The sequence below is a fragment of the Solea solea genome, chromosome 6 (genome assembly GCF_958295425.1).
Source record: "Solea solea chromosome 6, fSolSol10.1, whole genome shotgun sequence".
Lineage (NCBI taxonomy): Eukaryota > Metazoa > Chordata > Actinopteri > Pleuronectiformes > Soleidae > Solea > Solea solea.
Window position 1 is genome coordinate 29,419,104 of NC_081139.1, and position 26,550 is coordinate 29,445,653.

Sequence of the window (26,550 nt, forward strand, 5' to 3'; positions counted from 1 at the left end):
ATTAACAGCAAAGCAAACCAACGGCAAAATAGAGGAACTAAACAGCAGAGCTAATAAATGAACTAACTAACAGCAGCGCCAATAACAGAGCTAACTAACCGTAGAGCAAATAGAGAAGGTAAATAAGAGCAGGGCTAATAGTGGAGCTAACTAACAGCAGCGCTAATAACAGAGCTAACTAACCGTAGAGCAAATAGAGAAGGTAAATAAGAGCAGGGCTAATAGTGGAGCTAACTAACAGCAGCGCTAATAACAGAGCTAACTAACCGTAGAGCAAATAGAGAAGGTAAATAAGAGCAGGGCTAATAGTGGAGCTAACTAACAGCAGCGTTAATAACAGAGCTAACTAACCGTAGAGCAAATAGAGAAGGTAAATAAGAGCAGGGCTAATAGTGGAGCTTACTAACAGCAGCGCTAATAACAGAGCTAACTAACCGTAGAGCAAATAGAGAAGGTAAATAAGAGCAGGGCTAATAGTGGAGCTTACTAACAGCAGCGTTAATAACAGAGCTAACTAACCGTAGAGCAAATAGAGAAGGTAAATAAGAGCAGGGCTAATAGTGGAGCTTACTAACAGCAGCGCTAATAACAGAGCTAACTAACCGTAGAGCAAATAGAGAAGGTAAATAAGAGCAGGGCTAATAGTGGAGCTAACTAACAGCAGCGTTAATAACAGAGCTAACTAACCGTAGAGCAAATAGAGAAGGTAAATAAGAGCAGGGCTAATAGTGGAGCTAACTAACAGCAGCGCTAATAACAGAGCTAACTAACAGCAGAGCCAATAAATGAAAGAACATTTAATTTCAGGTCGACACAGTTGTGGTCACTAACATGCACACGACAAAATTACAAACAAATTAAACATGAAGAATATTTACAAAGTGCTGACAAGCTAACAGGGGAAATTAAAGCTGCTGGATATTTAATGAGAGCAGATTTCAGAAGCTATCGTGGAGATTGTTTGGCTGAAATAAAACTCTGCAGCAGGTAGCTCCACTCAGGTTTCACCCAGATGGTTTCTGCAATTTCACTAGCTTACACTGGGGGGTACTTTCATTTAGTTTGTGGCTCCTGTGGTGTAAATGCACATAGTTCCTGGTAAAGTCCCAAGTTTCCGGTAATAGTCCCTGCAGTGTAAACACACCTTAATTCACACTGTTTTAATAAATCACCTTAACTTATCAACAAGCAAAGCAAACGTTTCCCTTTAACGAAGCAGCTGGTGAAGCAAACCTTCCATGTGCATGGTGCAGAAATCATTTTAGATGTTATTCCGGGGACAGTCCCCACCTGGGTATGACCATCCAGACTATTTCTATTCTATATTACCATCTCCACCTTGTTTTTCCCCAAGCTATAGTCCCAAATAGAATGGTGTCTCTGTCTCAAGGCGACGGCCATTGATCCACATTGGAAATGAGCTGCCACTGCCTGAGCCATCAGCACAGTGCATTTCATTTGTCAGGCTACACTGATGAGTGCAGACAGACAGGACCATGCAACAGCAGACAGTGGCTCTATACGTATAACACCTCACACGCTCACGTTTTGTGACGTGTTCTCACGGCCATTAGAATTATAAATATTAGGTAATGGCCTCTCGTGTCTCATGAGCTGTTTGATGTCGAAGTCAACAACAGTTCAGAGCGAGCGGCGCAGCGTATCTCATACATGACAAGTCCCTTTTCATGCTGGAGTTTTGACACACTGTGTAATGACTGCAGGAAACCTGGCTGACATAAATCTAACATGATGCAGGAAGTGTGCAAAAGCATGCACATCCAATTTGAGTAACCACTGGGTGGTGGTGGTGGTGGTGGAGAGGAGAGGGTACAAAGAAACAACAAAAAGCAAGAACTGTCTGCACAACAGCTCCAAGAAAAAGACCATATGCTCTTGCACCTGACCAGTTCAATTCCAAATGGTCATTGTGACGCCTTAAAAAGAGGACACAGAAAGCCTCGCTCACTCGCTGAATCTCATAAAAATAGTGTTCTGTCCACAAGGACCATTTAATGTCATTTAATTATGATGACCAAATGGCATTGAGAGGAGCACATGCTTTCATCATGGCCAAATAATCCTGCAGTCTCGGTCTCATAACAGGAAAATGAAAAATAAATGAGAAATAGTTTGACACTCAGGGCAAAATAACCGTCTGAGGTTGTTTTGAGCCTCATTTTCCTCCTGATGAATAAAACAAACTCTATCTCGTAATGTTTCCAGGGACAACGGACGACTTGTGTGTCCCTCGCGGTTCATGTGTGGTCACCGTTGGAAAGACGCAGCAGTAGCGTGATGTCCGTCAGGACACGGGTCATTTTCTTGTGTTGTCATAAGCAACTCGGTGTGAAGAACACAAATGATGTTGGAGGAAAGAACACAGTTTCTGACACAGTTTCTCAGGGGAAACAGAGTCATCTCTGCCACCATCAAAACATGACAGCAATCTGTCACCATTTCACTGTGCAATCACTTCTAACATCATATGGGGCTTTTCCATTATACAGCTCCAGCACGGGTTGGCTCGGCTTGACTTGACTCTACTTGATTGTTCTTTTGCTTTTCCATTAGTGATAGAACCTGGTCCCTGGTGCTTTTACAAGTCACTGGTTTGTGTGTTTGTGTCGCACAGAACAACAGTTTCACACAGCCGTGCTATGAAGTAATGGAAAAGCAGGTCTGTTCAGGTTAAATCCTATTAAAATGACACCAACACTGAGGAGTTGTGCTAGAACTGTATAATGGAAAAGCCCCAATATTCAGTGCTTGAAGTGGTACTGTCCAGTACTTCTTCATTTTCACACTTTTTAGACCATGCCAGATGTTTAGGTTATCTGTCCAATTCATCATTATGGCCCAGAATGATCATTACCCAGGGTGCACTCTGTGACGTTCACCTGTCTACAGTAGTGTTTGTTTCTGTTAACCCTTCACACTACAGGACACTACAGGGCAGATAATGTGGTCTAATTGGAAATGAGTGTGAGATCAGGACTGAAATGACCCTCTAGTGTGGGGCAGGTTTTACTTAGAAGCAGAAAAAGCACAAAAGCAGCAGCTGTGCTTCATTGAATCGTCGCATACGCTCTAAAAAAGAGTGCATTTAACAAGAAGTGAGTTTAAAGTGGGATTCCCAGGACTCTGCGGGCCGATACCTGGACGAGTGCATTTTCCTCCAACTACTGAAACTCACTTGGTGAAAGGAACGCCTGCACTGTGTCATCGATTAAACAGCACACGGCCCTTCTCTTATGATTCATAGGCAGTGTGTGCACTCAGCCACATAATCTCTCTTTTCTCATTTCAGCACCTCCAGAATTGCCTTCTAAACACAAATAACAACGGTGGCAGCAGAGTTGCCCACGACGACCCACGAGCGCGTGTGAAATGTGCCGCTCATTCGGCTGATTCGGAGGTTTTTATTTAATTATTTATTTATTTATTTATTATACGTCACTGCAGTTTTTAGTGTCTAAGGCTGATCTGAATACATGGAAAACAGAACTATTGTGTCTTTTAACCCGTCTGTTACCACCCTGTCATCACGTGTGTCATTTCTCACTTCCATAACTCCTAGACCATTTGTGATTTCTGGAAAATTCAAACAATGCTGGAAGATTCACACATTTGTGAGATCAGCTTCTCAATACCGTGATTCCTAAATGGTTGAATAACTGCCGTTTATTGAAAGTTGAAGTTATCTTGGAAAAAAGGGGCAGAAACCCTCAATTCTACAGCCATAAAATCAAAATAAATCCAGGCGACCTGAATATCATGATGGTCATAAAAGGGTTAAACTATTTCAGCAGCTGTGAGGGCTCAGCTTTGCATTTTGGTGAGGTTATGGTTAGGTTAACCACTTATAATAATGATAACAAACTTTACTATATAAAGCACTTTTCTTAACAAATGTTACAGAGTTAACAGCCTAATCAAATATTACAAGGCGTCTTGTACAGGCTTAGGGTACAGATTAGGAATAATGTGTTGTTTAGGCTGTGCAAATGAATGGAAATGAATGGAATTAATGAAAGTCAATACGGTGTCTTAGGAAGAATAGCTGTGTGTTAGGGTAGTGTGTGTGTGTGTGTGTGTGTGTGTGTGTAGTTGAACTGAGTGAGCACTGACAGCAAACACAGAGCTGTGAATCAGACACTAAACGTTTTGTAACTGTTTTCATGTAAAACACAAAAACAAGACATTGACTGAGGGAACTGTGAGTGTGTGTGTGTGTGCTGCCGCTCTCTGACACACACATGCGCGTGCACACACACACACACACTCACACATGCTGCCGCTATATATGTATATATATACATATATACTGTATATCTATACACATATACAGTATATATGTACATATACACATACACACACACACACACACTGTCCCTGTTTCAAATAAATAAACTAAGGAAAACAAAGGCAAAGCATCATAGGGGCTTCACTTCCGTCAACTCATATCTAACCTCCACTCACAGTAATTCCACTTTTATTTTCCACAATTCATTTGGTACAAATCAAAACCCTGCAGTATCAATAACCCCGAAAAATATGAACTCAGGTTGATGTAGTTTCCGTTTCAGCCACTGTATGTAAACACGGCGTATAATCCAACCATCAAGCCTCACATTTATGTTGTTAAAGTAATAACAACTGCAACCTGAAGACCTGCACCCTCCATCCCCCCATCTTTATTACATTAATCACACTCACCTACATTAAAGTGGAATTCATTTAAATCCCCTGGGTTGCACAAATAATTTGTGTAGCCAGGTTGAAAGAGTTGGGGAGTCAAAGGCAGGATAATTAGACGGGACGATTCAGAAACCTAATACAAGATGTAATTAAGGAAATTAATAAGGTGTCAGCCCCCATTCACTGCTGCTGCTCCGCCTGATGATTAATCACAGCCTGGGCTAATTTGATTAGTGACAAGGAAAGGGATGACTTGGTAAGTCAGTTAGGAGAGCCCAACTCGACAGCATATGACATTAATAAAACATGACCAGTGGAGGCTCAGAGAGCCGAGGAAAATCCACTTGTGATCCACATGAAACGATCCGATTAAAGAAGTCGTCGGTTAAAAGGCCTCGTGACAGAGTCACTGATTGAGAAGTGACTCCAACTTAATCACTGCCTTAGATGTTTACACTGTGTTAAGTAGGAATACAATAAGAGTCCATTTATGTACGTCAAGGCTCAATCTAGGCTAATAATAACCCTTTAGGAATAATAGTTGAACCTCAAAATACATAGGTAACCAAAGTCGGAAGACACTTCCCAGGGCACACAGAGTTGCAGTGGCTAACACTGTTGCCTCTCAGCTAGAAGGTGACCCGAACCAATCCCGGTTTAAGCGCTCTTCCCATGTCCGTGTGGGTTAATCTCCAGGTACTAGCTTCGTTCCACATTTTAAAATCATGGATTATTTTAACTTTTGTAATAGTGCCCTCTGCTGACTGAAGATCAGAGAAAACTAGCTGTTGATACAGCAAACCCACCATCACCGTATCTCAATAGCCCGCCTGGAGTCCCACAAGGTTCAATACTGGGGCCATTCCTATTTAGTCTCAGTGTTTATAACTTAACAAATGTCTGCACAAATGTTACATTTTAACTAAATAGTATACATAGGTATGTGTACATTTTTCATCACCCAAAAGGTATGTATATGTTTACAGGTTCTCAATGGTGCAGTGGCTAGGATTATTGCCTCTCAGCAAGAAGGTCGCCAGATGAGATCCCAGTTCAATCGAGGGTCTTCGTGTGTGGAGTTTGCATGTCCATGTGAGTTCAAAGATTCATCTACTGGCCCCTAACCAAACCATAAGGGCACAAAAAAGTACCCTTATAGGGCATCTCCCCAATGACGAGCTGTTGGTCCTCTAAAGGTGCAACTCTGTGTACGTTATTTTTTTGAGAGGAGATTGTTGTTATCGCTAAATAATTCGATTGTGCACCTTAACAAAACAATTGTTTTGTCCCACCTTTTTTCTGTGACCCATCTTTCCTTTCACCCCAACCGGCCGAGGCAGATTTCTGCACAACTTTGAGTGTGGATCTGTCAGAGATTTCTTCCTGTTCAACTAAAACACAGCAAAGGTGCAGCTTTTATTTTCTCGTAGACACGTAATCATTCCCCAGAATGAGATAAGGTCTCAGAGACAAACTTTTTAGGAGGCTTGGGGACAGTAATGTGACAAATTAAAGCAGTAATAGAGTGAAAGATGGAACAGACGAGTGCAGGACATTAATCACTGCACTAACAGAATGGAGGGTGGGTGGATCGGTCTTTCTTATAAGGACACACAGAGCCTGCCCCTTGACTCTAAAGGTCACAAATCAAAAGACGATCACCCGCATGGAATTTTAAGTTTTGATAAAAGAATGGTTTGGCCTCGTCTATTGCTCTGCTGCCATTGTGATATAATGACATTGTTGACCTATTGCCCTCCCTGAATGAAAAGCAGATAGATCATTGTCTTTAAGTGAATTCAAATTGATTGTATTATCTTTATTTTTTATGGAGGGCAGGCACAGGGGGGATGTAATATTAGTTATTGTCTTTTCCTCTGCAGAGGTTTGACATAATAACATGAACTTGTGATTCCATCCATTTGCCTTACACATAAACAGCAGATATCAATATGAGGTTTTAAATCCATTTATGATCAAACCATAGTGCAGAATGTACTGGTGACTGCTTTTTATTATTAGCAAGGGCTGCAGCTAATGGTTGTTTTCTCAGATCAACTAATCTGATGTTATTAATTAGTTCGATGGTGACAATAGTTGGTGACTAATTTAGTTATCAGGTAATTGGTTAACCATTGCAGCCTATTATCACTATGACTGTCTGTCAGCAGAATGTCCATGAGGTTGTTAGGAAAACTAAAAATCCCATTCATGTCAATAACCACAGATGGATGGATGATCTGGGTGAATCATCCAGGATAAAAAAAAAAAGGTCTCAATCTCTAGATTGAGACCTCGTTGATCTGCCAATGAAACACGTCTGTGGTGTGTGTGGGAGATTCAGCAACAATCCTGATTTCAGTCACTTCTTGAAAAGGTTTACGTGCTTTGATCCTTCCCCACACTGGAGGACAACTGAGGGGTATTCCAGAAAGCAGGTTCAACACACTCTGAGTCTATCCCTGAACTCTGAGTTGACTTACTCTGAGTCGGGAAACTCTGAGTATCCGGTTCCAGAACAGCTGATCTGAGTTAGTTCAATCAACTCTGAGTATGTTAACCTCGAGGTACGCGCGTGCACAACCACTGAAAAAAGCCATCATCAATGGAGCCCCGATACCACGAGTCACCATGACAACCGAGAAAAAAAAAAGATCAACATATTTCAGTGCGAAGGAGTTGGAGATCCTTTTGCTGGGCTACGGAGAATATGAGCACATATTTCGCCGCGAATGCAACACAGCTGCAGCAGCGAAGGAGAGAGAGACCGCATGGGAGAAAATTGCTGCCCGAGTCAACGCGTAAGTTTGAATGTACTATTCCATTGACGTAACATTTAACCGTAAGATCGTAGCAAAGCCTATAGTTATGAATATAAGTAGGAATGAAATCTGAGTTTTTCATTTAGGTGCAATCCAACAGGAGAAAGGAGGACTTGGAAGCAGCTCAAAATGAAACATAAAAACATCATTCAAAAAGGTAAGGCATATTTTGCTAGGCTATGATTGCACCTCACTTTGATTTATTTTTTTTATTTTTAATTGACTTAGGCTATTAAACGTAACGTAAATATTAATTCAGATTGCAAACATTGAGTTCTGCTCAGCCAACAGAAAGAAGGCAGAGGCCCGAAAAACGGGTGGAGGGCCACCTCCACCACCTCTGACAGAGGCTGAGGAGCTGGCTCTCAGCCAATACAGGGGTCGCCCTGTGGCTGAAGGCATCCCCGGGGGAGGCTCATCTGAGCCTGTCACCCCCCAGGACACTAGTGCCTACATCACATGCAAGTATACACTTATGTCTTTTTTTTAAATAAAACTTTTATATATATTTATATATATATATATATATATATATATATAAATATATATATATATATATATATATATGTATAGGAGGGAGAGGAGAGGAGGAGACGCTGTCTGCTGCCACAGGGAGAGATCCGGAGGGGCCTACTGAAAAGTGTGTCTTAATATTATGTATAGCTACTGGCACTGCTCTACCCATTCATATTCATTTACATTCTTGAGTGGAATTTGGAGTTTGACATGTACACTGAAGTGATGAGCATAGATAATGGACAAACTAGCACATTCTTGTCCTTCAACAGAACATGGCTGGGCATCACCATGAGGAGGGTCCATCAACTTCTAGACAGTGAGATTTTCGGTCAATACCATGTTAAATCTGTATGTAGAACTGCAGAAATGAAATGTCGTCCATATGTTTCCCAGTTGCCGGTAAAAGAGTTGTACAGGGTGCACCTAACCCTAAACCATTCAAAAAACCGAGAAAGAAATGGTGTACCTGGACCGGCAAATCAGAAAAACAGACTTGTAAATTCTATTACTTGAACGCCAGTTGAGGTGGGTGCATTGTCATGGTGAAACAGGTGAATATGTGAAATATGTTAATAGTTGGAACTATATTACAAATCCTGACTGTTGCTTTTGTACTTTTAGAGAATAAAGAAGAACCAAATCACATGTGAATTTGTCTTTTAATTTTAATCAAAACGTCTAATCTGGGTCGGAAGATTCTCTCACGATGTAATACATTTCTAATAAATACGGCTTCGATGTCGATTGGATTTCTAATGAATGGGCAATCCATGTCTAACTGCTTTCTTCGTGTGGGAGAAGACGGGTAGAAACTCTGGGTTTCTTATAGTAAACCTGCCAGCGAGCAGGTTATGTTCACAGAGTAAGTTACCGCAGTAACAGACCCAGAGTTTAAGTTACCTCTCTTTCTGGAACGGATAACTCAGAGTTTCCCTCATCTCAGGGTTAACAAACTCAGAGTTCTCACATAACCCGCTTTCTGGAATACCCCTCTGGTCAGATGTTGTCCCGATCTATCGTGGGTGTCTTCTGACATTTTGAACAGATTATCTGGCCAAATTATCCTGTAGTGTAAGGGATATTTATGATTGATCAGTGATTGGGGGGCGTGAGCAGAACCAATAGAAGCAATAACCAATCAGAGCGAGTCGACCAGGAAACAGATGTTGCGTACTTTAGTTTAGAACCGTAACTTCATCCACAGTTTGCACACACACACACACACACACACACACACACACACACACAACAGCTACTAACTGACGCCGACGACAGTCCGTTTATATTCTGAAGTCAAGTTAAATCACGCGAGTTTCTGTAAGATCCCAAATCCCTGGAATCTCCTCCCAGAAACCGCTGGATTAAACGCCAAGTGTGTCTTCACTGGATGGTCTACAGTAGTCTGTGCTTTCTCAGGATTAAAACGTTGAAAATTGGTGACAAAGTTCTTTCTCCCACGTTTTTTTAAATCAAGTCAGATTTTAGTGTGTGACAGGCATTCATTTACCTTATTTCTTGGAGTCTGTTAAAGTGAATTGTTCCAGCACTTGTTCACATTGCAGTTTCAATTATTTCACAATCAATTCAACTTTGATTGTTAAATATTTATTTATTGCCCGAAATCTCCAAGGTTAAAATTGTTCCATGTGCTTTACTTTCATAAACACCAACATACTGTACTCAGTCAATCTAATGAGCTAAAACCAGCCGTGTATTTATAAAAACAACAATCATCGCTGAATGCACACTGGCTCAATAGTACTTTAAAACCATAAGCCCGCCCCCTCTCTGTCTTTAATCCCCAGAGTGGCAATGGTCTTGACAGGGTCATGACCTGACCTGAGAGTGTGTGCATGTGGGGAACAAACTCTCCGAGGAATGAAGTGAAACCAGCCACAGAATGAGAAACAGTCAACGTCACAACTAAGCAGACTCCAGTGGCTTGGGGAGTCCGTCCCACACACACACACATATACTGCCGTGTATGAGGGCAGATGCTGCTAATTAGCATGTCATAAGCAGGCAGCGCGATGCACAGCGGCACCAGCTCTCAATCCATTTCATGTAAAGAATCTCATGTATGCGAAAAGACATGTTTCACAGTGTTAGTGCATATTCATGGCTGTTCATTCAGTAGAAAGGACGTTCATGAAGGTTGAATCCAAGACGGATCCGGGAGGAAGTTCCCCATGAACCGTCCACACGGAACCTCCCACACCAACTCAAACCACTGTAGTACATATGCCAGGGACTTGCAGCGTTACACCAAATACAAAGAAGAGGACGTTGTACACGTAACAGAAACGGAGACAGAACGAAGCGAGCTGGAGGAAAGAAAGGGACCGTTTCAAGTTTAGCAACTTTTCTCAACAAAAAAAAGCGACTAGCAACACATTGAGCAACTTTCGCTAAAGACAGGACGTGTTCCAGCGATTTATTATTCTTTTCACGTCAACTTTAGTTACTTTTCATTGACAGTAGTTGGTAACACTGTCAAACAATGAATGACAGCACAAGACACAGATGACAGATGAATATGGCGTCATCGTTTTCATGAAGCAGTGTATTTGCTGTCAACACGGAAACGCGAGGCTGCGTTTTCTCTGACTAAAAATATGCACATTCACCTAAGGATTAAGATTAATCCTAACCCTACTACAAAATATTCTGACCATCTTTAGAATTCTCCTCAGACCTTTTCTTATCTCATCTGTTCTTTCACCCCAACCTGCCCAGGCAGATTTCTGCATATCTTCTCTAACAGTCCGGTTCTGTCAGAGATTTCTTCCTGTAGAATGTAGAAGACTGAAAATGGAGACAGTGCCACTTATTTTCCAACAGTTTAACGCTTTAAGCAACATTAGACAATCAAGTTTATGATGATTTTTGAATTTACAGATTCATTTTACATCATAAATAACAAATAATAATTCCTTATATAACAGTTTCATTTCAAAATGAACACTTTTCTTTTGAAATTCAGTGAAATATTGTCACAAAAATTATTATTGCAATATCGTGATGGAATATCCTGATATGAACCTTTTTCCACTTGACCAGCCCCCTTCTGACCAGATTACACGCTCACTGGTCATTTATATTGTTTTTACAGTCAGTTATTGTCACTGTGACGACTCATCCTGATCATGTGATCAGCTGGTTTAAGTGAAGCTCATTGTGTCCTGGTTTTGCAAGCTTCTGGAAACCAGCACTCTCCATTGTTTTGAATTGGGATTAAATGGGATTAAATAGGGCCTTCAATGCCTATCGTGTGTTATGTTTGACCAGAAAAAGTAAAAATACTGAAGGCTCTTGGGTCGCGGTTGGGGAAACTAATAAAGACATTCAGTGTGAAGAAGCAACAAACAGGCTGTTGAGCTTGTGGAGGTTGTTGGTTGGAATGAAACTCCCCACAGTCACTGGACAGAGGAGAAAACTAAATAAATCAACCACAAGAAGAAACACACTCAACTCGGATTTTCACTCAAAACAGACAACACAGAAAAGTCAGAATGTCAGGAGACAAAAAAACAACGACCCGAGCCTCACGTGAGGAGGAGAAGCCGTCTTTCTAACCTCTCAGCCGGGCTGACGGCCCTCAGCTGTGAGAGCTGCTTCCAATAACTGCTGATTAGCAGGAAACGCTGTGACCTGGGATTCTGGGTCTCTGTCCATCACACGTGAAGTCTTATTTATATAGAAACTATGACTGAGTCTGGAAGTCAGGACCCACAGAAAAGTTAGTTTTTTTGGCTTTTTATACATTTGTCAGCTTTTTGCCCAAAACCTATTATACAACAAATGCAACAAAATGTGTGTTTTTAAACATATTTCTCTTTTAAATAAAGACGAAGATAAGGTGTCACAAAAAATAGCCCAAAATGTTATATTATGTACAAATTTCCTGCAGTTCCACGATGAGTCAGCGTATAAAAGGTTTGGAAAACACTGGTCTATGGTGATCAATTACACTTAAAACAGTTATAGATAAACACTCATGGAGCACTTTCAAATAATTCTACTACTGCATAGTTTCACAACAGCTTCATTTCTTTATGCCATGTGTTTGGGAACTTTCGCCTGTACGTAGAAGACCAGAGGAACAGAGACATGTGTCCTCTCAGACATGTGTCCCAGCTGGGAGAAAACAATGACGGGATTATTTTCTTGCTGCCCTCGTCTGAGACTTCTCGTAGATTGTTCTCACATCATCTGGGCAGAAGTGTTTTGTGGAACTTGTGTGGCGTCCTACAACTGTTGTGTGATTGGCCAGAAATTTGAAGTAGGCGTGGTTAATGTGGAAATGTTGTCATTCCCTATGTGTCGTTCCACGCTGGTGGACTGACCTACCGAGCGCTACGAGAACCTGTCCTTTCAAGATCTTCTGCCCTTGCACTTTCCCTACCCCCTTATCTCCTTCTGCACTTGGATCCACCTCAGCACTCTATCAGTCCACAGGACTACTTCTGTGTAGCTTACTCCTCTCTTGTAAGTCGCTCTGGATAAAAGCGTCTGCTAAATGTTCAATCTAAGAGTTGTGCTCTTGAGTTTCTCCTCAGGTATGAAAAGTCCTGACCAGAAGTAACTTTGATTCTCAGTTTTTGCCTCAAGAAAAAGAAAATTTCTCTGTTTTTTTAGACTGCAGCCCAAACTGTATTTTTGTAAGCATATCGAAAACCAGAATCAGATTTTTCTGACCAGTTATTAATAAATTGACTGTATATATGTATGAGTCCATTATTTACATAATCATTCTGTCACAGACAATTGACCATAGGTGTAAGTGTGAATGGTTGACCCTGTGATGGTAGAAAATCACTCCAACAGTCTGCTGGACCGAGCTCGAGCCACCAGCGTCATCGACTTCTGCGATTCTCCGCACTCTCTACTTTTTGTTTTTGTCCTGATACGTATAGCGACTTGTGTCTCAGACCTCCGGGTGTCCACACACACAGAAATGGTCGTTTTGCCGGCAGGTGTGCGACGTCACCTGGAGAATCTGAAAAAGTCACCAAACTTTGACCGGTGAAGCGACTGATGCGTGGCGCCGTTAGCATCAGACCTCTGAGGTTTGAGCCAAGGGAAATTCAACCACTTGCTCTTGAATTTTAATGTTATCCTCACTATAATAATTGCACAACACAATTAGATGCAGCTTTACAGTCACACGCCTAATTCAAGCCAAACAAGCAAATGAGCTTCATACACCACTGCAGTTTATAATCCTAATCCTGCCTCTACAGAGTTTAAACTGCAGAAGAAAATGCTGCTTCGTGTGAATGTCATGGCGTCATAAAGACAATTCAAACTTTCCTCCTATAAAGTTTTAAGAAATGTCTGTGTCTCAATTTATGTATAAACTAGGTTGACAGATGATACTACTACTACTACTACTAATAATAATAATAATAATAATAATAATAATAACAACAACAATAATAATAATGGTAATAATAATAATAACAATACTAATAATAATAATAATAATAATAATAATAACAACAACAATAATAATAATGGTAATAATAATAATAATAATAACAACAACAATAATAATAATGGTAATAATAATAATAATAATAATAACAACAACAATAATAATAATGGTAATAATAATAATAATAATAACAACAACAATAATAATAATGGTAATAATAATAATAACAATAATAATAATAATAATAATAATAATACCAGAGCTTTTTTACCTGTTACACACTCTGTATGTATGAAAATCTGTCTCATGCTAATTTAGCCGTGGCTTTGGCAGACATGAGTGACAGGAGCTAAAGTGTGGGCTGGCACTGACAGGCCAGAAAAACCCATGAAAAATAAAGGTCATATAACACCTATCACTGTGTCTGTTAGACGTGATGACACTGTTAATGTGACCACACGTTTGAATGTGTGGGAGGAGCCGGGTCAGACTGTCAGAGACGTGGCGCGCACCATGTGAGACGGCGCGGCTGTGGGTTGTGTCGCGCCCCGACGCTCGTAATAGAGATGTGAACGTCCCGGTGACAGCCGACACAGCGACGACACTCACGGTCGCTCATGAGGGGAATATTTACTTGAGTGGAAGGCAGATGTGCAGCATCAGTCAAGGATAGTCGGCGCTCTGACATTTACCCTGAGCAAACGGCGAGACATGTGCCGTGAATGAAAGTCAATATAACTGTCTGCTGGACAGACGGGGGAGGGGGGGGGGGACAGCGTCTCAGTCCACTGCCTCTAACAGCTTCTGCAGCGAGGCGCAACATGTGCTGGCAGACGCTAAGAGTTCTCTCGCTTCATTTTAGTGCAGTGACGAGCGCCAAAGAGCTTCAGATGAGGACGAGAGAATTGACCCGACGTTGAGCCACGTGTGGTTCTCCACAGGTCACGTCTCTGATCCGCGTGATTAGATGGAGTCGTAACTCAAAATCGTCTCTGACGGAGTGTGTTCATGCTGCTGTGCTATAGTTTTTACATTAAAGGTCCAGCGCTTCAGTTCTATATACATGTATACAGTTCTAGCTCTGCTAGAGTTTGTGTGCCCATGTGCACACGTGTGACCTGAGTGACCTGTAAAGCAGTTGTTTTTGGATCCATCTTCTACCACTTCATCCTCCACAGGCAGGTCTCAGCAGACATGCAGGGCCACAACCATACACTCTCACACCTACGCTCAAGTGTCCAATTTTTACCTAATCCCATATTACATGTTTTTGGACTGTGGGAGGAAGCCGGAGAACCTGAACCTGGAGAAAACCCACACACACACACGGGGAGAACATGCAAACCCAGAAAGGTCCTTGTTCCAACAAGGATCTTCTTGCTTGCAAAGGCAAGAGTGCTAACCACTACACCCACCGTGTGACCTTTCATCAGAATCAGTTGATTAAAAAGATTTGTTCACTTACTTCCTGTGTGACCGGAGCACAGACTCCGTCTGACACAGTCACTGAACTGAAAAACCACTGAACGTTGACTTTTGATTCAGCCCACGTTTGACAGCCCGGCTTTCAGCAGTGCTGTCGCTAAATACACCAGACTTTTCTGTTAAATACTGACATTTGCTTAATGTTGGAGATTAACACATGTTTTCAGATGATTTTTCATCTTTTCTTTTTAACTTTGATCTACAGTTTAGGATTGTTCACTTTGATTCTGGTGTCAGACCAGCAACGACACTCTCTGACCAATCAGTGACCGGCAGTCACATTTTAGTTTCAGCTCAGACCGCTTGGAACCTCGTCTGAGCAGGTACTAAAAACAGAAGGTACCAGGTGCTATAAACACAGCACCAGGTATCAGGTGCTATAAACACAGCACCAGGTACCGGGTACTGAAAACAGCACCAGGTACCGGGTACTGAAAACAGCACCAGGTACCGGGTACTAAAAACAGCACCAGGTACCGGGTACTGAAAACAGCACCAGGTACCAGGAACTATAAACACAGCACCAGGTACCAGGTACTAAAAACAGCACTAGGTACCAGGTACTATAAACACAGAACCAGGTACCAGATACTGAAAACAGCACCAGGTACCGGGTACTGAAAACAGCACCAGGTACCAGGTACTATAAACACAGAACCAGGTACCAGATACTGAAAACAGCACCAGGTACCGGGTACTGAAAACAGCACCAGGTACCAGGTACTATAAACACAGAACCAGGTACCAGATACTGAAAACAGCACCAGGTACCGGGTACTGAAAACAGCACCATGTACCGGGTACTAAACACAGCACCAGGTACTGGATACTAAACACAGCACCAGGTATCAGGTACTGAAAACAGCACCAGGTACCGGGTACTAAAAACAGCACCAGGTACCGGGTACTGAAAACAGCACCAGGTACCAGGTACTATAAACACAGCACCAGGTACCGGGTACTAAAAACAGCACCAGGTACCGGGTACTGAAAACAGCACCAGGTACCGGGTACTGAAAACAGCAGCAGGTACCGGGTACTGAAAACAGCACCAGGTACCAGGTACTATAAACACAGCACCAGGTACCGGGTACTAAAAACAGCACCAGGTACCAGGTACTATAAACACAGAACCAGGTACCAGATACTGAAAACAGCACAAGGTATCAGGTACTAAAAACAGCACCAGGTACCGGGTACTGAAAACAGCACCAGGTACCGGGTACTGAAAACAGCACCAGGCACCAGGTACTATAAACACAGCACCAGGTACCAGGTACTAAAAACAGCACCAGGTACTATAAACACAGAACCAGGTACCAGATACTGAAAACAGCACCAGGTATCAGGTACTGAAAACAGCACCAGGTACCGGGTACTAAAAATAGCACCTGGTACCGGGTACTGAAAACAGCACCAGGTACCAGGTACTATAAACACAGCACCAGGTACCGGGTACTAAAAACAGCACCAGGTACCAGGTACTATAAACACAGAACCAGGTACCAGATACTGAAAACAGCACCAGGTACCGGGTACTAAACACAGCACCAGGTACTGGGTACTAAACACAGCACCAGGTATCAGGTACTGAAAACAGCACCAGGTACCGGGTACTAAAAACAGCACCAGGTACCAGGTACTATAAACACAGCACCAGGTACTGGGTACTGAAAACTGCACCAGGTAACGGGTACTAAAAACAGCACCAGGTACCAGGTACTATAAACACAGCACCAGGTATCAGGTACTGAAAACTGCACCAGGTACCGGATACTAAAAACAGCACCAGGTACCGGGTACTAAACACAGCACCAGGTATCAGGTACTGAAAACTGCACCAGCTACCGGGTACTAAAAACAGCACCAGGTACCGGGTACTAAACACAGCACCAGGTATCAGGTACTGAAAACACAGAACCAGGTACCAGGTACTGAAAACAGCACCAGGTACTATAAACACAGCACCAGGTATCAGGTACTATAAACACAGCACCAGGTACCAGGTACTATAAACACAGCACCAGGTACCAGGTACTATAAGCACAGTACCAGGTATCAGGTACTAGAAACACAGAACCAGGTATCAGGTACTATAAACTGAGAACAGAGTAATGCTAGAGCTGTGTAGTGGAAACGTGCCATTAGAAAGTTTATTTAGCACACATTAAATGTGTATAATTGCTTTGATTTGTATGTTTTTTGTAGCTCATTATGCACATGTACACGTCACACTAAAGTTCCAGCAGAAATTGAGAATAAAATAATAATGGTTGTTTTTCATTAACCCCAGAAGTAAACGTGTACACTGGGTCAGCTCCATGGAGGCCACCCATTATAACCAGCATGTTTTTAGAATAGCACACAGTGGACAAACTAAACATCATTTTTGTTTTAATGCTGAATGAAAGCTACGTAGTTTCTCACACACAATTGGAAGGGAAGAGTGAGGCGAGGGATACTCAGCTGCAACATGAAATATCTCTAATAAACAGTCTTGTATAAAGTACCTTAAACGGATACTTGAGTAAAAGTACAAGTATGTTGAAAATGTCTTTGGTGGAAGTTGAAGTCAGTTTTTTATAAGTAAAAGTCTTAAAGTTGATGACATTTACTGCACTTAAGTATCAAAAGTCATTTTCTTATTTAAAATGTACTTAAGTTAAGTTAAAGTATTAAAAAAGGGAGGAGTTTTGTGTCTATATGTGTCCTAGAGCAAAGACACTTGAAATGTATTGGAGTAAAATTGAAAGTTGCCTGAAATACAGATAACAAAGTAAAAGTACAAATAAATGAATTCAGTAAAAAAGTATTTGTACTTTGAAATCTCAAGTGTCACGGGAGGGCGGCGACCAATCACAGTACAGTTTAGTTCTGTTCCCCAATGACAGCTTAGCAACAAGGAAAGAGTCAGAAACCATGTCGCAGTACCAGTCCAGGTTTTCAGAGAAGGAAAGTTTGACTGTGTGCCGAGCGCGGCCGCCGGTGCCGCCGGTGCCGTCTGTGCCGTCTGTTCTTCTCCTCCGTCTTCTTCTTCTCACCCACATGTCGGACAGCGGCGCTGCTGCAGCTGCTGCTGCTGCTGCTGCTGCTGCTGCTGTTTGGCAGTGGATGCAGATGCTGCCGTTGACTCTTTGGTCCTCGCCGCCAGCTGAAGGCCTTCACCGGCACAGCGATCTTCCTGGCAGCGGTTGCAGGTGCTGCCCTTACTGACATGTATAAATGATTTTATATTTTTTTATTTCCTGCCCGGCTGTGCTTCATTACACTGATGATGCTGATCGTGACCTTGTGAGACTTGCTTTATATAAAGTCTGTCTTATCCACTGTGCAGTCTGTATATTTCCTGTTTTCACTGAATTTCCAGACATTTTTCTTTTGCTGCTTTTATTCCAGCTTGAGAAGTGAAAACCTTTGAGACGGTAACTGTCATTAAAATGGACTTTGACGACAAAGTGTCCTTGATTAAGTGTGTTGAATTCGACAGGGAGGACAGAGTGTCCATCTCAGGGAAAGCAAACCTTATTTTACAGTTAAAAAAACGTGTACGTGTGCACGTCACACACACAGTCAGCACATGTGAAATCAAGATGAATGGTTTAGTTTACATTACAATTAATACTGTCTTAGTCTGAAGTAGTACACGCTTGTTAATGATATTTACCATGTAGTTACTGTGTTATAATCCAAATATTCGTTTAGTTTGTGTGTTTTGAAAGTTGTGTCACTGTTAATGACGGAGATTTTAAAGACTGGTGCATTTTTGTCTTGATCAAATCGGAGTTTTCTGTCCAACCGTTTTCTCAAGGGCTTTCATTTCCTGCGGATAACATCATATGCAGACCCCCCCCCCCCACACACACACACACACACCAACCCACTAGAGGTTTACCCAAGGACAATGGTTTGTATGTTGACATCTGTCAGGCAGACAGTGTGACACTCCTGCGGACTCTTTCACACGAGCGTAGGCGTGCAGGAGCAATAATGAGGAGATGGTTTATGACTTTCCCCGTGGACATTTTATGTTATTACATTACCTAATGAGCGGTTACAGTTCCCTTGATCGTGGCCCAGGTTTTTTGCAGCACGACCTGCCAAACGTACAATAATCAATTAAGAAGAACCTCCCTCTCACGGGCTTAAATTACCAGCGAGATGGATGTCGCTGGAACTATGGCGGAGGTAAGGCGAGCACAATCAATGCGGCGAAAGCAACGTGGTCAGAGGTGTCAGGGCTTTTTCTTTTGTGCTTAACATTTCAAAATTAAATGGCCCACTTTATGCATCTGCTACGTTTCCCATGACAGTCGTCCAAGTGGACCATGCACTTGGACTGTGCACGGTCAAGGTTGCAGAGTCGCTAGGCATGTCTGCAAGAGTGCAGTGTTTACCAAACACTGGGTCAGGACCCACAGACGGGTCGTGGGAGAGATTATTTCGGGTCCAAAAACAAATGAGCAGAATGTGTGCAACCTTTAGTGAAGATCTGTGTGTAAGTGTTTGAAATGATGTGGTTTTCATATAGAACGTTTGGGAAACATCGCAGACTCCAGAATGTTATTGACCTGTTTTAGTCACAATAATATTTCATATACACATGAATTACATCAGCCAGCCGGTGCACGGAACACCACGTACACTCAAACATATGTGGATAACTTTCCCCTGTGAGTTACATCACATCCTCCACTGTGTTGAATCAGAATTGCTGCACACAGCACCAGCTGTATGAACATCTGTCACACCTACAGATGGGATCCTGGTTTTTTCATCATTCTTATTATTCTTATTATTCAGAGGAACAACTAATGTGACTCACCTGCAGTGGAGGATGACCTTGCCTCCTGCCTACAGCTTGTATGACATTCACTGGGGATTCTGACATTGACACCCAGGCACCTTCAGGGCATTTTAATTATGACACTTCTTCTGGTTTTGACAGGGACCTCGCTGACTGTTCTTCTCAGACAGCTATGCCACATGGAGGACGAATGGGGCCGTCCTCGCCGTCCTCCCCGAGTCTCGGCTCACCTTGTACGTCGTTGAAATGACAGGCTTGTTTCAGCGAGGAGGTCAGGGAATCTGCTCAAGTGACCACAACGCCTCCATTTTGGCAGGAATTGGTGCTGTTTCAATCCAAGGACGTACATAAGTGACAGCATACCATAAGCAACGTGTCCCAAATACCCGTGGACACATCATCGACACTGTCCTCGCCGTTTCCATGAACCGGCCTGAGACTTGCACACTTGCTGTCACTCACCTGTAAGAATCTATACATGTTTGTAACTTCATCACTCGACTCAACACAACAACCTAAAGTTTGTAAAGCACTCACCCTCCCTCCCCACCAAAGTCCACGGAGAAACAGGAGCTCCTGGTCTCCTGCTGCCTCCTGTGGTCGATTTGTGTCCTTAAAGTAAATCTGAATGAATGATTTTAAAAACTTAAGTCATAAAATATGGACTTAGTACAGCTTTGTGTGATTGTGTATGTCCCTGCTGACTGAGCTCATGTCATGTATTTGTTGCCATGTTTCTTTCATGTCTCCTCACACACACATTAACCACACGCTCTGTTTGACTCTCATTAAAAAACGGCTGATCGTATCAACTTTGGAAGAAGCTATTAGCCGACGATTGCATCTGTTACAGAAAGAGTATTAATCACTGCAGATGTGATTATCAGCGTGTTGTTTTTCTCACTCCCACTCTCCTACTAACCTGCGTCTCTGGAAACTTTAGCGGAGTCTGTGTCTCCCATCTGTCGCGTGAATCCACCGCGACAGCGATTTCCCTCGGAGCTCAGCTCTCGTATGCGGTGACCCAGAAAGGTTGCCAGTCAGCGCCGCAGCTTTGTTTACGTCTCAATCGTCACCGTGGAGGTTAATGAAGGATGTTCACGGAACGGGATGTTTTTTTTACCGAGGGTTCCCTCAGTTTAATATCAGCCGTTGTCTTTGTGTGACTTCCCCGTGAGATCGTCATTAGGAGTCTGTGATCCAGGCTTTAATAGTCGGCCGCGTGTTTTATTTCCTTCGCTGGCAGAGTGCGTGTGGATGGAACGTCGCTGGATGAGCGGAGTTCATGTTAATGAGCCTGACTACAGCCAGTTAGGGAAATGAAACAGATGCTTAATTCTCTCTCTCTCGCTCCTGTCCTCGGTGGATTGGCTGACTTTGGGATATTTCACCCAAATTAGTGTTGTGGAGTTGCAGTTTTTCTCTCCCTCTCTCTCTCTCGTTAGCATGGTGTCAAGTGTGAATCAAAGCTTTTACTGAACGCCCTGATTTAACGTCTGTCCTCAGTCAGTCTTCACACCTGGCGGTCAAATACGTCCTGGACGTGTTTCCAGTGATCACATGAGATCGGATGTTGCTTCTCCACTCCTGTAATCAAAAACACATACTGTACAGATGAGTGTGATGTCAACGTGTAGAGCCTTTCTGCTCGTGAAGTGTTTTACAGGTCGTTTAACCCCCAAATATGACCCATAGGTGCGTTCCTAACGTGCTGCTCCCAGCAGTAGAGCTACGACACCAGTGTTTTTCAGCTGGATTAGGTACAAGTGTTGGGTTAGGGTTAGGGTTAGGGTTAACCACTGCTAATGTGTCCTTACGGTGCACCACAATCATTTTTTACTTGTGTTGTTAGAACCCTAACCCTGTAAGACAGTGATGCCATGGGTTAGAGTCAGGGTTGGTAGATATTGATGCCTTGTTGCAGCTATTTGATGATGATGATAAATCCCCACTATGGAGGACAGGCTCTCCCACTCACAGCATCAAACCCCTGACGTTTCAGGGCTCTGTTTCCACTTTGCAGCACAACTTCCTGCCAAATTGTTGGGTCACTTGACCAGCTGTCAGGAGATAAGCGTAGCTGGGTGAATCAAACGCTCTACTCCCGTTGCTGTAACATGAATCAAGATGTTAGCTATCAGCAATCAGTGTTAATACAGTGACAGTGGCTACAAATAATCTACTAATGATTAGGTTTGGATTATGATGGGTTAGGGGACCAGCTGGGGAGCCAGTCTCTACTGAATCTGGATTCCTGCGTCGTCAAACAACCTTGATGCATTCACAGTAGATCTGGAGGGTTCACACCTGAACTGGACGTGATCAGATCACTCAGGTTTTCACAGGCTAGGAGAGAGAAAACCCGGCTCTATCTTTCGACAAGATTCACTGGAGCCACATTTCAACGTCCGTGTATCCTGGGGCTGCAGCGCCAGCCGCTCAGTGCAGCCATGGCTCAGATATTCTTGTCATGTAACACTTAAAGACAGTCAAAGGTCAGCTGGTGGAGGAGCAGAAGGGCCACAGATGGAGCCGAACCAGCGCTGTCACAGCACCTCACACCTACCTGCAGTAATCCCACCACCACTGTTTATACACACACACACACAAGGGCATAGAGGACTATAAAGCGAGCTACACACATATGGAGTGGTCATATATTACCGTACAAATACACGCTGAGTGGATTAATGAGGGAGAACATTTATTTTATTCAGATTCTGCGATGTAGGCGGCAGAGCGTCCACAGTGACCCTCTGCAGTAAGGCGAGTATAGAGCTGCTCTCTGGCTTTCCCTCCATGTTAAATGCACCGTCTATAACTAAACTTCAGTAAACCATGACATCATAAAAGAACGTTCACATGAAAACTGGAGGAGTACACCTGGAGAAGAGACACAAACACAATCTGGGACAATCAAAGTGTTTGAGCAGTGAAAACGGACACGTTACATATGAGTAACGTACAAGAAAGACTACGAGTGACAATGATGCCCTTTACCACCTCAAGAACAAGCTTTATTTGGAAGTCTTCTTCAGCTCTTCTTCTTCAGCTGGGCGCTTTGGCAGTCATTTACACATTCTGTGCAGTTAAGCAGAACGTCTAAGGTGAGGTAAGGCAAGTTACTTTAGGGACATTAAGGTTACCTCACCTTAGCAGAGGAGTTAGAGGATATACGACCGACAGAGCAGAGCTCAAAGCATCCAGCTCAAGGTGACTCTCTGGATTTCCTTCCATAGAAAGCTTGTCCTGACCTTTCTGACCTTACAGAAAAATGAATGGTTGTTGAAGCAGCCACCAAAACAGAGTGTACACACTTCTCATTACTGAGCATTACTGAGGAGATTCTTTCACCCTATAGCTGAGATTGGCACAGCGCCCCCACGACCCTCATGTGGAGGATACAGGGGTAGAAGAAGGATGGATGAATGGAAAGCAGAGAAATATACTTGTCATTACGGTAGAACCTCAGGACCAATCCAACCGATTCACCAACGCGTCACACGTCTGTGACGTCAGCTTCTCGGTACCGTAATTCCCAAACGGTTGAATAACTGCCAGATATGGAAAGTGAAAGGTATCATGGGAAAAAAAGGAGGGAGCAGAAGAACTACAGTCATAGAAATCTAAATAAATCAAGGCACTGTTCCCTCTTTGACTTCAGTCACGACACTGGACATAGTGTGTACACGTTCATGCAACACCAGGGTTCGCTTGGGTCAGCTGTTGGTCAGCTGACCCAAACTGTCGTCTGTCCGAGAACACGGGAGGGACACGAGAGCGCGGGACACGAGAGCGCGGGACACAAGAGCACGGGACACGGGACACGAGGTCTGGGATTTAAATGCAGGACACTTTGCTGTGAGCTGACGTGGAGCTGACATCCCCCCCCCACACACACACACACACACACACACTCTACACACGTCAAGTGCATTTATCATTAGCAGTGGGGCTTAAGCTGTAAACAGGCCACATCATTACCAAGTCTAATTACATTTGGGTCTAAAGTTTCACTGCAAAGAGACACACAAGGGCACGCTGACACACACACACACACACACACTTGTCCGAGGCAATAAGCAGAAAGAAAAGAGGTGAAAGTAAAAGTGCAGTTAAAGGGGAAAAACTCCACTGGCTGTTGGGGGAGTTGGAAAATTGCAAAGTGATGCTGCAGAAACAAATCTTTGTTCCACTTGGAGGGATAATCCCACCGTTATTGTAAACGAGCATGCAGAGGATTTGAGTTCACTGTTGTGGAAAAAAAACAAAAAACAATGAATTCAGGTTACACTGCACTGATATTGTTCAAAAACACACACATTCTGCTCTGATTACGCTGTTCATCCACACTATCCTGGCATTTCCTGGCAGTGTTTGAAATCTCCAGTGCAGCGTTTCAGGCTTTAATCCCCACTTTCTTTTCCTTTTCCATTCTAAGAAATGTCTGTGTAACACGGTGTATGTGCTGCGTTACTAGGTGACGCTGTTGGAGGAATCACTGCACGTGGAATTGGCATTCTTACGCGAGACACGAGACAACAACAACAACAACAACACAACGTGGATGTGCTTCCTGATTGGTTCTGATTGGCTAACACTTGACCATCAGCTGTGAGATGAAAGTTAACACTTCATTTTAGTTTTAACTTTCACCTCGACCTCACTTTCAAAACAAAAACCCTCGCTCCTTTCACCGCTGTTGTTTCTCATTGGTGGCACGTGATGAGACTAAGACAGTGTGTGGTACAGTACAGTATGTGTGCTGCAACAATGAATAAATGATTCTTAATTTTCAGGAAATAAGCTTCAGAATGATCTAATTAAATGCATGTGGATTATTATGGGTTTAAGTTCTTCCACATGTGACTACAAATGAATATATTGTTGAATAGCCAGTACGTCTCGTTTCTTCAGACTTCAATCATCCAAATCAATAAAGGACACCAAAAAGCAGCCAATGGCAGAAGAAGCTGTTTGGCATTGATTTGCTTTGGCAAGTTTTTCATGTGCACAACTCACATACTCAGCTCTGCTGCTCACACATGTGTTTTCCATTTCAAACATACGTAACATGTATTGCCAAGAAGAATTGTCACAGCAAAGAAATAATCGACCACACACAACTTTCATGACTGTTTGTGCCAAGTGTAGTTTCTCTACACCTGTGAACTGCAGATGAGATTTAACAGAAAAACAAAAAGCCAGAGTCACTGCTCCTGTGTTAAAGAGCACTTTCACTCCAGCTGTGCCACTGATTCCACTGACACAGCTCCACACAGTGTTTCCTGGGTTCATTTGTTTTATTACATGTCAAATATTTGACAGTTGTCCCAACACACACATGCAATAAGTAAGTATGTCAGGAATTTTCAGAGCTTTTATCCACACGGAAACAGAACTTTCCTCATATAATATTTTGGTTTCTCATTTTAAAAACTTCTCTGTAAACATGGCATTGTTTGATTCATCCACAGAAACACCCCAAAAGGCTGTAATATGCAGCATGCCCGGCCTGTATGTGGCGCTGTAACGCTGCTACAGAAATACACCAAAAACAAAGATGATGTCTAGAGGTGGAGCTACGACATTATTGGTTTCCCAAAGTTGAATATTGGTTGTACAGTATATGCAAGAGCACACAGGGTGGTGTTTGTAGATTTCTTTGTGTCACTTTGGGACCAGTTTCCCAAATAATAGCGTTTTTGTGGCTTTCAAAACATTGGCTCAATGTGGATAAGAAACCAAATTGGAAAACCTTGTGTCTCTGGAGAGTCAACTGTGTTTATATCAGCACCCAGTAATAAAACGCTCATCTGAAAATCGTTTTAATGTGAAAGTGTCGTAGCTGTGACTGTAGCCTCAGTCAGAGTCACATCCCAGTGTCATCGCCGCGTCTCCTCACAGGAAGGATGATCCACACAGCTCCAGTAGGTGACACCGAGAGAACGGACAGTGAGTTTGACAGGATAACACCTTCGGACTTCATCAGAGTGGAAGGAGCGGATAATAATCTGATGCACAACGATCGACAACGCCGCGTCCTGATGAGCAGTGACGGCCTGATGACAAGAGCGGCGTGGTGAGAAGCTGGCTGAAGGAACGACAGTCTGTAATGAACAAGTAACAGCAGAGGCCCCTGAACAAAGTCTGACCACTACACTGTTACAGCACGGCTTGAATCGGCACAGGGTTTTTTTTGCTGATAGTACCTGGTCCTTTTTAGAGGTTCTAAGCGAGCTCAGATGATACTCAAACGTGACGTCAACAGACTGAGTCACAAGCACAAGAAGAATCAATGCCACTGAACAATAACTGTAGTTAAAAAGACTAAAAAACCCGGAAGACATGCGTTCATCTCCAACATTTAACAGAGGAGTCTGTGTAAAGGTGTATTTATTTACTTTTATTTGTGAACTCCTGAAGAGGACTATGAACTCCTGGGAGGACTATGCTCCTAAAGAGGACTATGCTCCTAAAGAGGACTATGAACTCCTGAAGAGGTCTATGAACTACTCCTGAAGAGGACTATGACCTCCTGAAGAGGACTATGAACTCCTGAGAGGACGAAGAATATGAACTCCTGAAGAGGACTGTGAACTCCTAAAGAGGACTATGAACTACTCCTGAAGAGGACTATGAACTACTCCTGAAGAGGAATGTGAACTCCTGAAGAGGACTATGATCTCCTGAGAGGATGAAGAATATGAACTCCTGAAGAGGACTGTGAACTCCTAAAGAGGACTATGAACTACTCCTGAAGAGGACTATGAACTACTCCT

General features: G+C 42.9%; 1 protein-coding gene across 1 annotated transcript; it reads left to right on the top strand.

The window, feature by feature from the left end:
• The first annotated feature begins 7,122 nt into the window (after positions 1-7,122).
• On the top strand, positions 7,123-26,290 carry LOC131460611 (uncharacterized). Its single transcript, XM_058631238.1, has 5 exons — positions 7,123-7,502; positions 7,610-7,680; positions 7,808-7,988; positions 21,275-21,320; positions 26,195-26,290. The coding sequence occupies exons 1-5, from the start codon at positions 7,255-7,257 to the stop codon at positions 26,288-26,290; spliced, it is 642 nt and encodes a 213-aa protein (XP_058487221.1). The 5' UTR covers positions 7,123-7,254.
• Positions 26,291-26,550: the final 260 nt, after the last annotated feature.

Excerpts from the sequence above, each read along its gene's own strand:
- LOC131460611 (XM_058631238.1), top strand. The coding sequence starts at position 7,255 with ATGTTAACCTCGAGGTACGCGCGTGCACAACCACTGAAAAAAGCCATC. Across the intron at positions 7,681-7,807 it reads TAAAAACATCATTCAAAAAG|CCAACAGAAAGAAGGCAGAG; the intron begins GTAAGGCATATT and ends AGTTCTGCTCAG. Across the intron at positions 7,989-21,274 it reads AGTGCCTACATCACATGCAA|TCAGTCTTCACACCTGGCGG; the intron begins GTATACACTTAT and ends GTCTGTCCTCAG.